This window comes from Varanus komodoensis, unplaced genomic scaffold, assembly GCF_004798865.1.
Source record: "Varanus komodoensis strain SLA01 unplaced genomic scaffold, ASM479886v1 scaffold51, whole genome shotgun sequence".
Taxonomy (NCBI): domain Eukaryota; kingdom Metazoa; phylum Chordata; class Lepidosauria; order Squamata; family Varanidae; genus Varanus; species Varanus komodoensis.
Genome location: NW_025336100.1, coordinates 4,299,964 through 4,312,563, shown reverse-complemented (window position 1 = coordinate 4,312,563; position 12,600 = coordinate 4,299,964). Strand labels below are relative to the sequence as shown.

The following is a 12,600-nucleotide window of genomic DNA, read 5'->3' as shown; positions in this document are numbered from 1 at the left end:
TTGGGGAAGAATGCTTCATGGATTGTGGGGCAAAGCAGAAAGGAGCATGTGTGAGTGTTAAGTCTTTCAAGAGTGAGATGTGCCTTACTGAAAGCCCCTTATCTTCCTTTGAGAATTTTCTCCTGCCTGAAATAACAGTGGCCACATTTGACTCTTGCTTCAGTTTATTTTACTTTGCAAATAAGGCAGCAAGCTATGCAAAACAGGATGAAATCCACAGTTATTCGGTGAACCTTAATCTAAGTCTCTTTGACTGTAGATTCTGCCATGACAACTTGTGTTGCTGCTGCTAAAGAACATCCTATACTTAGCTTTGCCCATTTAATTGATGGCTTGAGTGCTTCTTGGGTAACTTAAGGAATACATGAAAGGTTATGCTGCTTCTGTCCTGCAGCATTGAGGCTTAATGGAACCTTTGTCAAGAGCAATGGTAGTGGGAAATGGGCAAACATTTTTAAATGCCTAATTGCTTTACAGGATTAGTAACAATCATGATTTAAAGATCCCTGTTGGATCTTGTGGAGGAGGTGTGAAGTACTACATTGTGGTAGAAATGACTTGTCATGGAAGAGGATGCATAAATGTTTGCAAACCAGAGTCAGATGGCAGAAGAAATCTAGGTTTAAAAAGTGAGGAATAATGGTCTTTATAGTTCTTCTTCATGCTGTTCTGTACTAAAACTAGTACACATAATGTTTTAGAAGCAAGTCAGTATAGATGGTTTTATTATGAATATTTATTTTACATTTACTTGTCATATAATATCTTACATAGCCCATATAAGAAAATCAAGGCTGGAGTATTTGTTAAAACTCATCCCCCCCTTCTAGGTGGAGTCATTCATTTTGGATCAGGATGATCTGGAAAATCCTATGCTGGAGACTGCTTCAAAATTGCTGCTGTCAAGTACTGCTGATGGTGCTGATCTAAGAACAGTAGATCCAGAAACCCAAGCTAGGTTAGAAGCTTTACTGGAAGCTGCAGGTAACTCAGAATTGATTACTGTTGCTATAAGCTTAAAGAGCTATGCATATATGTTCCCAAGATAATTTAATGTGAGTTGGTGAACTCTTAAACATTTTAGGGCACAAACCTATCACAATGCAGAGCACCCAAATTTGGAGGCTTGCAGACATATGAAGAGTAGGAGGAACACAGCTGATGCAATCTGTGCTTCCCCATGGTTTGCTTTTTCTACTAGATGGACTTTTTTGCCCGTCTAGCAACAGCATGAGGGGAGGGGAGGGGGCTGGAGCAAAATGAGATCCTCTAAAACTAAAAGAGTTTCCATGGTGGCTGCAAGAGTGGTGGGGCAGAGGTCTAGTTCTGAGGTTGGAGCACTGTCTCTAGCCTGTCTAGGGCCTATAGAATTGTTTCTCTGGGGAGTATTTAGCCTGATCGTGCCTATCCATATCCTGGTAGCTTCCAAACAGAACTACTGCAATGCATTCTTAGAGTTTTCTTTTAAGACTGAACTGTTTAGAAACTTCATGGATGTCTAAAGTAGCTAGTTACTGGTAAGGATCAGCTACCAGGAATATGTTTAACTGAAATTGCTCTGCCACCTTCCCATTCAGGGTACAGGTATTATGCAGCCATTTGTACTTTATTTATAGCTTTCCTATCCCATCCCCTACAAATGACTCAGGATGGCTTACAGTAAAGTTTGTGATCTAGCAGTCTGAAGGGACTGTCTAGATACTTTTAACCTCTTTAGATGCACTTGTTGAAAGCCTCCTGCCATCAGAAGTGGGCAGCCTTCAAAGTGCCTCATTTATGCAACATCTCCACAAAGGTCTGCCTGGCACAGGGTGGGGAAGCTCAGTCCTGGGGGCCATATCTGACTTTCTGAGTTTTGCTGGATGGCCATTTCCAATTTTCTGGCTCTGTAGCTTTTCCCAAGCCATGGAGTCTATGGCTCTTCTTCCCTTTTTGTGTGCTGTCTTCATCCACCCCTGCCCAAGGAAGCTGGAAGGATTAGCAGTAAAAGTTTTAAGCTAAAATATGCTAGTAATTGGGGGTTAAGCTTTTCCCTTTGACTGCCACCTACCCCTCAAATATGGTCCCAGGGAGCTTTTCCTAGATAATTTTGGGCCTTGGGCTGAAAGAGGTTGTCTAGTCTGTTTATCAGGGTTTATGTATTACTTAAGAATTCTTTATTTGTCATTTCATAATGTTGGTTATTAGAAAATAATTAACCGCAATATCTCTTGCACAGACTGTTCTATACTACTTTGTGCAAGAGTTTTTAATTAATGTTACTGGTGATGCAGGTATTTTCCATCTGTGCCTTTGTGGAATTATGTTTAATTATATTTAAAATTTTATATTTGTTGATTGGATGGCTGATTTAGAAATATATTTTAACTTTGAAAGTAGTGTGTAAGTTTTTTTTTAAATTATCTTTTTCTCATTAGTTTAATCTATGTTTGCGTGAAGTGGTGATTCTGATTTTGATTCAATGTTTGTAGGTTTCTGAAGTAATCTAAAATGAGACAATGCAGGCTCATTCAAGTCATGAAGAATATATCAGTCAATAGCTTTGCAACTGCCTCTAAGAAATTTCATTGCACTGCATAATGTTTGTTGAGCTTCCTCAATATGACAAAATTATGATGCAGTCATTTGGCCTCTCAACATTGTCTTGGAAGCCATAGTAATCCTATGTGTGACCTTGAAGCTGGGATTCTGAAGGTTGAACCCTCCCACCCTGTTCCAGTTGCAGCTGGCATAAGAAAAACCCATGCTGGCTGTATGCCATGAGTTCCCAGTTGGGACTCAGAGGAGGGAAAAGGGTGGCATCCTGGGAGTGGGGAAAGGAGAAGGCTGGGACAACTGACCTAAGATGATTCTAATGGGCATCCCAGCTTCCTTTCCCACCCAGCATTAAATACCCAGCATTAAATACCCAGCATAAAATACCTGGTGTGAAGTGTGGTAGCAGTGGCAATTGCCATCACTGTGCCTTATTCCCAGCATAGGATGCACATAAGCTTCTCAGTAGGAGGTTTATGTGCATCAGGAGCAGGGACATAAGATTGTGCCCTTCATAGTGTTTGGCTAGTATTCTGAATGAACTTAAGTTATTTCTGTTTTCTTTTCCTCGTATAAAAACGGGCTATCCGCTGTTGTTACAATGCGAAATAAAAGGAATAGGTAAATTATCTACAGCTGATGGAAAAGCCTTTGCAGATCCTGAAGTGCTTCGCAGACTGACTTCTTCAGTCAGCTGTGCATTGGATGAAGCTGCTGCTGCACTTACCCGAATGAGAGCAGAAAGCACAACAAATGCAGGGAAGATGGACAAGTGAGTATTTTGTTTTATGGAAGTCTATTCTAATAGTTTTGACAGCTGTTCCATATGTTTCTGCTATAATAAAACAGTTGTCTACTAAGCTGTATCCTTAGAATTCAGATTTCAAATTTGGCATTTCTTATTCAATCCATTTTGCACTGTGAATTTTTAGAATGGAGCAGGCGATTGGAATGATCTCAGAGTCCCCAGAGGATGGGAACCCAAAAATTCTGGCATGGGTTACTAGCCAAGCATTTTTGGGTTACCACCAACTCCTCTGACAGATACAGCATGAAGTGAGAGACCAGTTCTGTTTCTTGTCCTAGTTCGGTGCACTTGCTCCTGAGTAGCCAAGGTAGTGATAGTCTTTCATGCAATGTACATTCCAAGTGATCTGCAGAGAATCTGGCCAATATTATTTTGTTTGGTAGAAAATAATTTCCTCAGAAGTTCATCCAAGAATTTCCTTTTTGCCTTCCTGTGTATTAGAAGTTTTTCTGATAAAACAATGACATAAGACTTGATTTGTGAAAGTTTTCATGTGCATGAATGTAATGGGAAAAAACAGCAGTGATAATTCATAAGAGAATTAAATTAGATAATTCCTGTAGTAGTTGCATAGGGAATATTGCAGCATGCAGTGTACTCACAATTTTAGGCAATTAGCACTTCACCCAATCCTTCTCTTCCCCCTCTTTCCTCTGGCTACTGTTCAATGGATGTTGCAGGGATGGAGACTCAGTTATGCTCTCTGTGCTGCCACCTCTGATGACTTAGCTAGTAGGTTAACAAGTCAGGTTAATGAACTACACCCCCAAAACTCCTCCTGGGAGTGGTCATTTATCCTTGTAATTTCTAAGAAAACAGTTAAATCATTATTTCTAATGTAATTATTTCTAATGTAAGTATGGTGTGGATAAACACTATTGGAATGAGCATTTTAAAATGAAAAAAGTCTAGAGCCATCAGTAATAAAAGACATGAGCACTGGACTGAAGATGAAGACATTGCAGGTGATCACTATCTGGGAGTTTCATGGCTAAGTATGCTATAACAGACATTTTTTATTAATTAAAGCCTTTATTTAATGTTCTTAATTAGCCATGGGCTTGCTGAACAGTTTACGGTAAAAACAAGATCAAAATCCAACATAATGACAATATAACATAAATAGATCTGATATCAATCATAAGACACAGTAGCTCCCAAAAGCCAGTTAAATGAAGTTATCAAACATGAGTTCAAATCTTTGTTATAGATGTTCTTACTCCCTCTCCTCCACTTCAGAAATAGCTCAACTAACTTATTCTGTATAATACACATTGTGTGGCTATGGCCATTTAGGGCACAGTCATATTGATGTCACCCTGGATGCACATAAGCTCTTGAACCTGGAGGATTATAGGCACCAATACAGAGTGGAAAGAGAGCTGGAGATAATTTCTGCCTCCTCACACTGCCTGCTCCATATTATTTATTTATTTAAAACTTTTGTATGCCATCGCTTATACATGGCATCTCAGGACTGCTTACAATCATTAAAACAACCACAATAAAACAGCAATAAAGAACAACAAAGAACCCAAATGAAATAAGTTAAATAAAAGTGACTGTTAAACATTAAAATTTAAATTAGTTTTTAAAATAACAGTTAAATAAAAAGGTTTTAACCTGGCACCAAAAAGAATATAAATGGCGCCAAGCAAACCTCTCTGGGGAGCGCATTCCATAATCTGGGTGCCACCACAGAGAAGGCCCTCCTCTGAGTAGATATCCTTTTTACCTCCTTCAGAGAGGTTCTCGGAGCAGGGCCTCTCCTACAGATCTTAAGAGGCGTGACGACATATAAGGAAGGAGGTGTTCTTTCAGATATCCCGGTCCCAAGCCGTTCAGGGCTTTATAGGTCAAATCCAGCACCTTGAATTGGGCCTGGACTTCAACTGGAAGCCAGTGGACCTGATAGAGGACCAGCATTATGTGAGAATAATGACCGGTCCCCGTTAGCAACCTGGCTGCTCTATTCTGTACCAGCTGAAGTATCTGGATCGTTTTCAAGGGCAGCCCCATGTAGAGCATATTACAGTAATCCTACCGGGAGGTTACCAAGGCATGAATCACCGTTGCTAGGCAGAGTTTGTCCAGGTAAGGACGCAGCTGATGGACCAGCCAAAGCTGTAGGAAAGCACTCCTTGCCACCGCCGCCACCTGGATTTCCAATGACAGCTCTGGGTCAAGGAGTACCCCCAAGCTATGGACCCTGTCCTTTAGAGGGAGTGCTACCCCATTCAAGAGAAGGTCAAAATCACTTACCTGAAACCACGATCCACCCACCAACAGGACTTCTGTCTTATCTGGATTGAGGCTCAGTTTATTGGCCCTCATCCAGCCTATTACCTTGGCCAGACAGCAGTTCAGTATATCCACTGCCTCACCTGCTCAAGAGGTAGAGCTGGATGTCATCAGCATTTTAGTCAGATGGCTGTTCTTCAGGTGCTTCAGAGGAAAAGGAAGGAGGCTAAAGTACCACCGAGATTCTTCACATACTGGAAGTTCCTATCTTCTCTGCTCCCCTGTTCCCAGAATGCCCCCTATCCCAGGACTTTTTCCCAGACTTGGAGAGGGAGCTGCAGTGGTTCTTTCCATGCCAGCTGCAGATGCAGGACAGAGAGAGGATTAGAGAGCAGATTCTCAGTTCTGAGGTTAGAGCTCTGTCTCTGACCTTGTATCTGGAAATTTGAATAGGAAATTGAAGAGTCAGTAGCATGACTAAATTGATTTTAATAGCAATGAGACTACAACTTGGATCTTCCACTTGATAGTGCAGCTGCAACTTCATAATTGTTTGCATGCACAGCCAGCTAATGTATTTTATCATCTATTATTGTTTCCAGCATTTCTAATTTGCTGTGTACAATCTTCTCTGGCATCTAGTTCTTTGCACCCAGTGACTGCTTCCTAGAACTCTGGTTGTATTTACCTATTTTGGAGGAACTGTTGGCAGGGGTTATGATTGTCATTCTTACAACTTTAATTTTATGATAGAATAAGGCCCTTTTCAAGCCCACAAACCATTGGAATAAGTTTGTCTGTTACATTTCATTGTGTCTAGGTGGCATGTTTTAAGTCTGTGTTTGATGGGAATCTAGTATTATTCAAACACTGATATGTAAGTGTTAACCTTAATTTTCTTCTTCCCTTTGTAGCCGTAGTTTAGCAGAAGCTTGTTCAGAAGGAGATGTAAATGCTGTGCGGAAGTTACTTATTGAAGGGCGAAGTGTGAATGAACACACTGAAGAAGGGGAAAGTCTTCTTTGTTTAGCCTGTTCAGCTGGATACTATGAACTTGCTCAGGTTTGTCTCTTCGTATTCTGTTTCCACAGTGAACTTAGAGCTCTGGTCTTTTCCTAGCACTTCCATGCTTAGGGAGAAACCCTTTTCAGGGATCCTCTAGAGGAGCTTCTGATTGAGACAAAAAACAAGAAATGAATTCTCTCAAATCTCTCAAAGAAGAAAGAACATGGGATCAGCAGACCAAGTACTTTTGTCTAATGCAGTTCTACTGCTCCTCAAAATAGTCTTCCAGAGATATCAAACCAAGGTGGCGGCAGCATCAAAAAGTCAGACCCAACTCAGTTCAGGCAGTTCAGCATTCAGGCAAGAAATGCAGCCCTGGTTGATCATCTACACCCATCCTCAGAACCACCTCTTAGGTTCATATGCAAATTTTTGTTCTAGTCCCAGAGACCACATAATGCAAAATGCACCTCCATATTCTTTTTTGTAACTGAAAACAGTTTGATGGCATTGCTTTCCAGAAAGTGCAATAATGTGCATAAAATTCGATGTTTTTTACTGCAACTGTTGGAAAGAGAAACCAGAAAAAAGTACTTGATCCTGTTGATTTCCAGAGACCAACTTTTGGTGACTATTTCTGGGTTAACGCATAAGAGTTGTTTTAGTTTAAGAGGTCTTTCTTCCAATCTTAGAGCACTGAAGTCCACCATCTAAGGAATCAGCAAGCTAGTTCAGCTGAGATGACAACAAATGCCAGCTAAGTGGATGGGACACTCACTGCTGAAGGATAGGACTCTCCTGTTCTCATGGATAGACATCTACCTACTTACTGTCTTTTAAAGATAAGAACATCTAAAAGGCATTCTCAGAGTTAGATACATAGAAACAGAGCAAGTCAGAAGGGATCTCCTGGGCCATCTAGTCTGACCCCCCCCCCCCCCCCAGCTCCAGCCAGCTCCACTCACAACATGCCTACCATGTGCATGTCTAGCCTATCCTTGAACACCCTTACTGATGAGGAATCAACCACCTCCTGTGGAAGCCCATTCCATACTCTAGGGGTCCTAACTGTCAGGAAGTACTTCCTGACATCCAGATTAAACCTTGGTTCCTTGAGCTTTGCTCTGTTGGAGGTTCTACTTGAACCTTGGTTCAAGTAGATGGCTTAGCTTGGTCTCAGCAGATTGTGTCCTGAACCTAAGCTTAGCTCGTTTTGCTTCTCCCAACAGGAAGCTACCCTGATATAGTATAATATTCCAGGGCAAAGGAAGAGAACGCAAGTATTTAGACTCAGTCTAGCTGTATGGACCTCCATAGTTTTACCCTATGCCCTTCAAATTTCAAGGGTGATTTGAAAAATCCATAGGCAGATGTGTTTCTAAGCATTACAAGATGACTGCAATACCCTGATTGCTGAACCACGGTCCCTAATAAATATTCAATATCAGTATTCTAAGGACCCAAGTTACACTAGAATCTAACTATGCTCAAATTTGTCATCACAAGGCAGGTTAGAATATGCCAAGGAACCTCATCTATTCCATAAGAGTGGTGGATATTTTGAACTTTTCAGCAGTATTTGTATAGGGTGCTGTCAAAGAAACTGAAAGCATTATTTCATGACATACTAGAAATTTTCCTGGATAGCCTATCTGCAGAGCTCAAATTTAAGATCTCTACGCAAGAAGTTTTCTCTATTCCTTTCAGCATACTGGGATACAGCATTTGCCTCCCTGAGCATTTACCCACAAGTTTGCAGGTTCCTGAAAGTTGACTCACTCTTCAGTTCACCAACAGCAAACATGGCCTGCCCATGGAGATGTTAATGTGCTCTTAACTAGATCACTTTTGAGCCTTGACCTCAAAATACTGATGTGAAAGAGGGTGTTCCTGAAATTCTTCATGAATCTTTGCATCATTTACCCTTTCACAATAATATTCTAACCAGATCAGTCATTTATTCCAAAGATCAGCTTTTTCACATTGCTTGTTCTGTCTTCATGACTTTTCCTCGTAAAAGTTACACCTGATATCTGGCACTTACTTTTTGTATAGAAAGGACCAACTCCATCCACCAGGACAAATCACTTACTGTTTCATACAAGAGATAAACATAAGAACATAAGAAAAGCCCTGCTGGATCAAAGCAAAGGTCCATCTAGTCCAGTGCTTCACACACAACCAACTGCCCACAAAATTCCTCAAGTAGGATGAGTGCAACACCTTCTCTTCCCAAGCTCCTCAGCAACTGGTGTGTGCAGGCAGGCCACTTCCCTTAAAGGAAATGGCACATAGTTAGCAAGGCTAGTAGCCACTGTTAGCAATTACTTTGAAAAGGATGGCGTTCATGACTTATTTGGCTCATTGATTAAAATAATGCATTGCCTAGCTTATCATTCTAGGTACCACTTCATTAGTACTATCTGGGAAAGAGATTGGCAGAAGAAGTTAATGCAGGGAAGTTGCCTGGTTATTGGCACACATGTTTAGCGATCATTTAAAGAGCGACTGCATCCTCCAATGAGTCCTGAATTCATGGAAGGCATCCATCAGAGAGTGGTGATTCCAGTGTTTTTGGGAGCTTTCTTCTTTCATGAGCAGAAACAGTAATTCTGCACTTATTTGTAAATTTTTAGACTTGAAAGAACAAGCACAGCTAGGCCTATCATATGATACCTGGGTTTTAGAAAGGAATGTTTATCTGAGGGTGAGGTGATCCCTCCCCCATCTTCCTGCAATTTTCAAGGCCTCCCACACAGTCTGGTCATTTCATTTCCTGTAACTTTGGATAATACATTATTTTTGATGGTGTCTACTAAGTTTGGTTTAGGCTTTTGTATATGTCTGCTCCTCTGAGGCATAAGTATTCTCTTTGGTTACAGTGCTTGGGCAGAGAGATGCTCTGTTTTCTACAGCTACGGAAATTGGAAACTGCCTTCCTTGCCTTGGCAGAGGGTCTTATTCCAATTCTAGCTATCTCTTTTCCTTGATAAGAACATAAATGCACCAGAAAGTTCCAGAGTTTCTGCTTTTTTGAACATTTTCTTCAGTCATAAAATCCTATTTCACAATTGGGAGTGGAGGAAATAGTTCTAAAAAGCAGTGAAACCATCTTGCATGTAGAGCATAAGAAGCGCCATGTTGAATCAGACCAATGGTCCATCCAGTGTAGCATTCCATTTACATGCCAACTGCCTACAGGTCCCTCAAGCAGGAGTTGTACAAGAGTTCTGCCTACTAAAGCTCCTCTGGGACTGGTGTATACAAGCATACTTCCTCTAACAATGGAAGTAGCACATAGCCTACAAGGCCAGTCACAATTGACAGGATTTTTCTCCATAAATTTGCTTAATCCCCTTTTAAAGCCATCTAAATTGGTGGCCATGGCTACTGCCTGTGACAATGAATTCCACAAAACAGCATAAGAAAAGCCATGCTGGTTAGACCAGTGTTCTGATTTGCTCTTATTTGTCCTTCAGTTAAATTATTAATTTGCTACACAGTACTTGATTGGCTAGAACCATCTGTGCACTGTGTAATCTCATATGGGCTCATCAACACAAAGCTATGTTAGCCTGGGTTCTCCTTGGGAAGGAGAAAACAGCCCTAATCTTTTTTTTTTTAAATTGTGATTATTTTGAGTGGGGGTCAAGAGTTGAAGTGGAAAGAAATAAATAACGCTTGCACATTAAGGGACTTGGGGGGTGGGCATTTCTATCACCCTGCCCTAGCAGTACTGCAAATGCTCAAAGCAGAGCTAACATTTGATGTAACTCTATATACAGAATAGTAATGGCTTAGTTGCTCTTTATCTCCTTTGCAACTCCCAGTAATATGCATACATGCAGGAGCAAAGTTTGCAAGTTATAGAATATTGACCTAGATGTTTTGCATGACAGGCACCAAAAACTACTAACCCAGTCAATGCTGAGCAAGCCATAGGAAGGGATGGAGAATAGGATGAACATTAAGGAGGCAGAAATTAAGTGTACCACTCTCTAAGCGAAGTATTTCTGTTTGCATTACATTGCTATGCCTTAAGATGTTTCCTCTGTCCTAGGAAATAGTTATTACGTATTGCTGCTGAAACATCACATAATCGAAGTGCAAACAGAATAACCCGTCTGCTGTTACTACTCCATTTATGCATATAGTATATCAATGAAATAAATAATAGTGTTTGAATTAGAAGAAATACCAAGCACACAAGGATTATATCTGCATAGTTAGGTAATAGATTTGGTTGACAGATTTAGATTTTCACCTTAACTATCCATGTTTTGTTCTTTCTGTCAATAGGTCTTGCTGGCAATGCATGCAAATGTTGAAGATAGAGGTGTCAAAGGAGACATAACACCTCTAATGGCTGCTGCTAACGGGGGACATGTCAAAATTGTCAAGTTGCTGCTAGCTCATGGTGCTGATGTCAATGCACAGTCTTCAACCGGTAAGACATATCTTATACTTCAATGTAACAGGAATATGGAGAACTTGGGAACGGTGCATCACAAATTACACATTTTTAATATGAAGGAATTCAGGCAGGTTGGCTATTAAAATCAAATTTACTGAAAATTCTTCTCTTCTAAAGAATTTTGGTCAGGGTTGGTGGGGCAGTATTGTGGAAACAACCCATGTTGTTTCATTGGTGCAAGGAGATGTCACAAAGGGAATACATATAAGGAAAGGGAAGAGTATTTTAATACATGGTTCTTTGTAATCTGGGTCAAGAAGGCCGAGTCTTGACAGTGAATTATGCACAAAAAGGTGAAGTTGGATTGTGAGCAAAGTGTATGCATGCTATACAGTTCTCTCAAGAGACTGTAACTGTTGAGTTTCACTTGATACTTGAGCTTGATATTTTCTCAGTAAAAGTTACCACACTTACAAACACGATGTGGTTATGCAAGAGCAATTACTCTTTTACAGAATGTTAATAGAATGACTAAATACCAAGCACCAGGCAAACATCATTAATTGAACATAAACACTTGGTTATTTAAAAATTTGAAACATGTACATTGAGGTTTTGGTATGCTACTTGTCTGTCCTATATTTTAAAAAAGATCCCTCTACTCAAATACATCTATACTCCATATCCAAAGATCCATATACTTTATAGATCTATATACTCCATAGGAACCTGGAATGTAAGATCCGTGAATCAAGGCAAGCTGGATGTGGTCAAACAAGAGATGACAAGACTGAACATTGACATCTTAGGAATCAGTGAACTAAAATGGACAGGAATGGGTGAATTTAAGTCAGATGACCATCAGGTATACTATTGTGGGCAAGAATCCCTCAGAAGAAATGGAGTAGCTTACATAGTCAATAAAAGAGTACGAAAAGCAGTATTGGAATACAACCTCAAAAATGACAGAATGATCTCAGTTCGAATCCAAGGAAAACCATTCAACACCACAATAGTCCCAAGTCTATGCCCCAACCACTGGTGCTGAAGAGGCTGAAGTTGACCGGTTCTATGAAGGCCTACAACACCTTCTAGAATTAACTCCGAAAAATGGTGTCCTTATCATAATGGGGGATTGGAATGCTAAAGTAGGAAGCCAAAAGGTAACTGGAATAACAGGCAAGTTTGGCCTTGGAGTACAAAATGAAGCAGGGCACAGGCTAGTAGAATTTTGTCAAGAGAATAGCAAACACTCTTTTCCAACAACCCAAGAGATGACTCTACAATGGATGTCACCAGACGGTCAACACAGAAATCAGATTGACTATGTGCTCTGCAGCCAAAGATGTAGAAGCTCTATACAGTCAGTAAAAACTAGACCAGGAGCTGACTGTGGCTCAGATCATGAGCTTCTGGTTGCAAAATTTAGTTTTAAATTGAAGAAATTAGGGAAAAGCAATAGGCCACTCAGGTATAACCTAAATCATATTCCTGATGAATATACAGTAGAGGTGACAAATAGATTTAAGGAATTAGATCTGATAGACAGAGTGCCTGAAGAACTATGGACGGAGGTTCGCAACATTGTACAAGAGGT

The 12,600-nt window shown here is 40.4% G+C and overlaps 1 protein-coding gene across 8 annotated transcripts in view; it reads left to right on the top strand.

Annotated features, from left to right (window-relative positions):
• ANKRD17 (ankyrin repeat domain 17) overlaps positions 1-12,600 on the top strand; it is a 161,796-nt gene that overhangs the window by 10,688 nt on the left and 138,508 nt on the right. For all 8 annotated transcript variants that reach the window (XM_044447261.1, XM_044447258.1, XM_044447255.1 and 5 more), the window contains exons 2-5: positions 831-984; positions 3,151-3,307; positions 6,499-6,646; positions 10,889-11,036. In XM_044447261.1, the coding sequence (XP_044303196.1) occupies positions 831-984; positions 3,151-3,307; positions 6,499-6,646; positions 10,889-11,036 (607 nt within the window). The remainder of the gene's footprint in view (positions 1-830; positions 985-3,150; positions 3,308-6,498; positions 6,647-10,888; positions 11,037-12,600) is intronic.